General features: G+C 33.2%; 1 protein-coding gene across 1 annotated transcript; it reads left to right on the top strand.

The window, feature by feature from the left end:
- The first annotated feature begins 702 nt into the window (after positions 1-702).
- On the top strand, positions 703-1,561 carry NHP2 (NHP2 ribonucleoprotein). Its single transcript, XM_018460850.1, has 3 exons — positions 703-960; positions 1,147-1,219; positions 1,287-1,561. The coding sequence occupies exons 1-3, from the start codon at positions 795-797 to the stop codon at positions 1,516-1,518; spliced, it is 471 nt and encodes a 156-aa protein (XP_018316352.1). The 5' UTR covers positions 703-794; the 3' UTR covers positions 1,519-1,561.
- The last annotated feature ends 422 nt before the right edge of the window (positions 1,562-1,983 follow it).

The following is a 1,983-nucleotide window of genomic DNA, read 5'->3' as shown; positions in this document are numbered from 1 at the left end:
TGGAAGTTTCCTTCGCGCTAATTGGATCATACTTTTAGATCTAAAAGAATGGTCCTATCTCAGCAGACAATCATAAAACGGTTGCAAAATCGTTGAGTCTGCTGAACGCAGCCAGTGGCTGAGATAGGACCATTCTTCTAGATCTAAAAGTATGATCCAATTAGCGCGAAGGAAACTTCCAACAGTTGCAAAACAAACGTTCTGCTGAACGCAGCCATTGCTTGAGATTAATGTCCGTGTCACACTACGCATTGGAGATTAAGGATTGCGAATTAAGGATTAGAATTCGACCAATCAGGTAATTTTAAGTTTAATCCGTTTCGTTCTAATTGGCTGAATGTATGATAGAAACATTGCACGAGTAACTAATTCATTTTTTAATTTGATTTTAAATTTCGTGCACTCTGTCGGACCGAAACGTAACCAAGCGCATACGCATGAGGTCAGAGAGCATGAAAAAGGCATATTCGTAGCACTACATCACAGTATAGTGACTACATGTAATTGGAAACTACATGTAGTGATGCGAATTCCGGGCCGCTTGCAGTAAAGTCACTAGATCTAGTGACTTTAGCTTGCAGACGCGATCAGCGCCACCGGTCGGCGGCCTGGCGCAATCGCTAGCACACACCAAGCACGAGCCCGTGTCCGTGTGACTTGGTAGATATTGGTAGTTAGTCTAACTCTCAATATGGCGACGCCCATTAGACGCGTGTATCACAGACACATGTTCACGATAGTGTGTTTGAACACGTGCATTATTCTCTCGTAAAATATACAAATAATCTCAAAACATGCAAGAAACTATTAAAATGGAGATTGATGATAGCGTGGTAAAAGACGAAAACATTGATGCTCCAGAAATCAGTTATGAGGAAAAGCTACGATTTGTGAATACTATTTCCAAACCCATGGCACCGAAGAAGTTAACCAAAAAGATTTACAAGTGTATAAAGAAAGGTGAGTTACTTAGATATTATTTAATAACACCAATATTTTTCACAACAGTAACTTCATAATGTATATACTTTATAATATGTATACAATAATAGTATTTAAGTAATTTATTATTGTACAAAGTATATCTGTCAAGAAAATATCATGGCATGCAGTAATTATATGCAAGCAATTTTTTTTTTATTTTAGCATCCAAACATAAAACTTATTTGCGTAATGGTTTAAAAGACGTACAAAAACATCTTCGTAAAGGTGAAACAGGGTAAGCTTCATTTCCTCTATTAAATATTGAATTGTATGTTGAGGTATTACACAATTTCTCGTTTTAGTTTGGTTGTCTTCGCTGGAGATGTACACCCCATAGATATTATGTGCCACTTACCAATTGTATGCGAAGACAAAAACATTCCCTACTGTTTCACTCCATCGAGAATGGATATTGGTGCAGCGATGAATATGAAACGCGGCAGTCTTATGGTACTTGTCAAGGAACATCCCGACTACAAGGAACTTTATGATGAAATTAAAGCTACAATGAAAACACTTTCTGCGCCTCTATAGTCTTTGTATTTAGGTTAAGTTTTTATATTATTTACTTGTAATTTTGTGTATTGTATTCATATTGTACAATGTACAAAATAAATTAGTTTGTAATTAATTAATTAGTTTTTAATCAATAGTGCATAAATTATAGTGGAAGTCAAAGCGGTTTTATCAAAATTGTACAAATTATTACTATCTCATTAAGCCATCAAACAATTCATTAATTTTAACATCCATCCATGTTATTTCAGTATGCCATCATATTTTTTATTATACGGTGTCTTGCGTTTTTCTATACAAGTATACATCTATAAAAAATAACAGATCTATTATATAATAAAAAATAAAAGATTTATAATAAAATAAATCTATATTTATTATAAAAGATCTTTTATTTTTTATAGATAATAAAATAAATATTTATAATAAATACAAAATGTTTTTAACAAGCATTTACAATATTTTGTTGTGTGCATATATGTA

Source organism: Mycetomoellerius zeteki, unplaced genomic scaffold, assembly GCF_001594055.1.
Source record: "Mycetomoellerius zeteki isolate Tzet28-1 unplaced genomic scaffold, Tzet1.0 scaffold98, whole genome shotgun sequence".
Taxonomy (NCBI): domain Eukaryota; kingdom Metazoa; phylum Arthropoda; class Insecta; order Hymenoptera; family Formicidae; genus Mycetomoellerius; species Mycetomoellerius zeteki.
This window is presented reverse-complemented; position numbering and strand designations above follow the sequence as displayed.